At 41.8% G+C, this 1,094-nt stretch overlaps 1 protein-coding gene across 1 annotated transcript; it reads right to left on the reverse strand.

Annotated features, from left to right (window-relative positions):
• Window positions 1–99: 99 nt before the first annotated feature.
• Window positions 100–886, reverse strand: LOC104966452 (centrosomal protein of 41 kDa-like; the record flags this gene model as incomplete). The annotated part of the gene is made up of 3 exons (XM_010795638.1): window positions 100–315; window positions 534–601; window positions 673–886. Coding segments are annotated over 3 exons (498 nt in total), but the record flags the coding sequence as incomplete, so codon positions are not given.
• Between the last annotated feature and the right edge of the window lie 208 nt (window positions 887–1,094).

Below are 1,094 nucleotides of genomic sequence, written 5' to 3' on the forward strand. Positions count from 1 at the left end.
ATGATTACAAGAAATATAAATAGACAAAAATGGAAATACAATAAAAGAGGAATTAAAGGAATCATTTCCCTAATCCACTGATGTTAGCTCTTGCTCCACTCACAGCCACCAGCATAACGTGGAGATATATATGTGACATGAGACGATATCTTTATTAAGGATAACATTAATGTCAAAGGGAAGCAGACTCGACACCTTACCTCCAGACAACATGTAAACATTCTCAAATCCTCGCTCACACATCATGGTGGCCGACTGGGTCGCTATCCTCTCGTCTTCATCGTACACGATGATGATCTTCCCCGATGCGTTTTTCTACAGCTCGTGGGTTAAGAGCATACTGTGATCTTTTTAAAAACAGGACATTGGCTTTGATACAATGACAGTGGAGTTTGTATCGAATCAGAATCTAAATACTTAATTTATATTTAAGGGTTATTGGGTTACAAATCTGTACATCGTATTACAATATGCTGTATGTTACAATTCATAAAGTAGTGTATTAATAATAATTAAGATGTATTGAAGGATACGTATTCCAGCACGTCTTTGGTGTAGGGGTTCATGGTTCGTGAGAGCAGAGCGATGGGGAAACTGTGTGCTGCAGGAGAGAGACACGGTTAGGAAATAAAGACATTATTGTATCTAAAGCTTCAGGTTCCTGCCCCTCACAGCTGATGATGTGGCAGCAGTCGAAGTGGTCCCGGTCCCGGACGTCCAGCAGCAGGTAGGGGCAGTCTGGGTACGGCCTGTCAGTGAGATCAGGGCTGAACACACACTCCCTCTCCGTCCGCTGATTGGTCCGGTCCACGTTCAGCTCCCCCACCCCACTGATAACACTGAAACAAACAGGAAGACATTTTAAAGATGCAACACCTGCGCCAAATCAAAACTCACCTGTTCAGACTAAACTAATCAGTGTAGCTACCGCTCAATGTTACTGTCTTTGTCTCCCTCTAATTTGTCTTCTAGATAGATAGATAGATGGATAGATAGATAGATAGATAGATAGATAGATAGATGGATGGATAGATGGATAGATGGATGGATCGATGGATAGATAGATAGATGGATAGGTAGATAGATGGATAGAT

Source organism: Notothenia coriiceps, unplaced genomic scaffold (genome assembly GCF_000735185.1).
Source record: "Notothenia coriiceps isolate Sejong01 unplaced genomic scaffold, NC01 NC01_scaffold00037246, whole genome shotgun sequence".
NCBI lineage: Eukaryota > Metazoa > Chordata > Actinopteri > Perciformes > Nototheniidae > Notothenia > Notothenia coriiceps.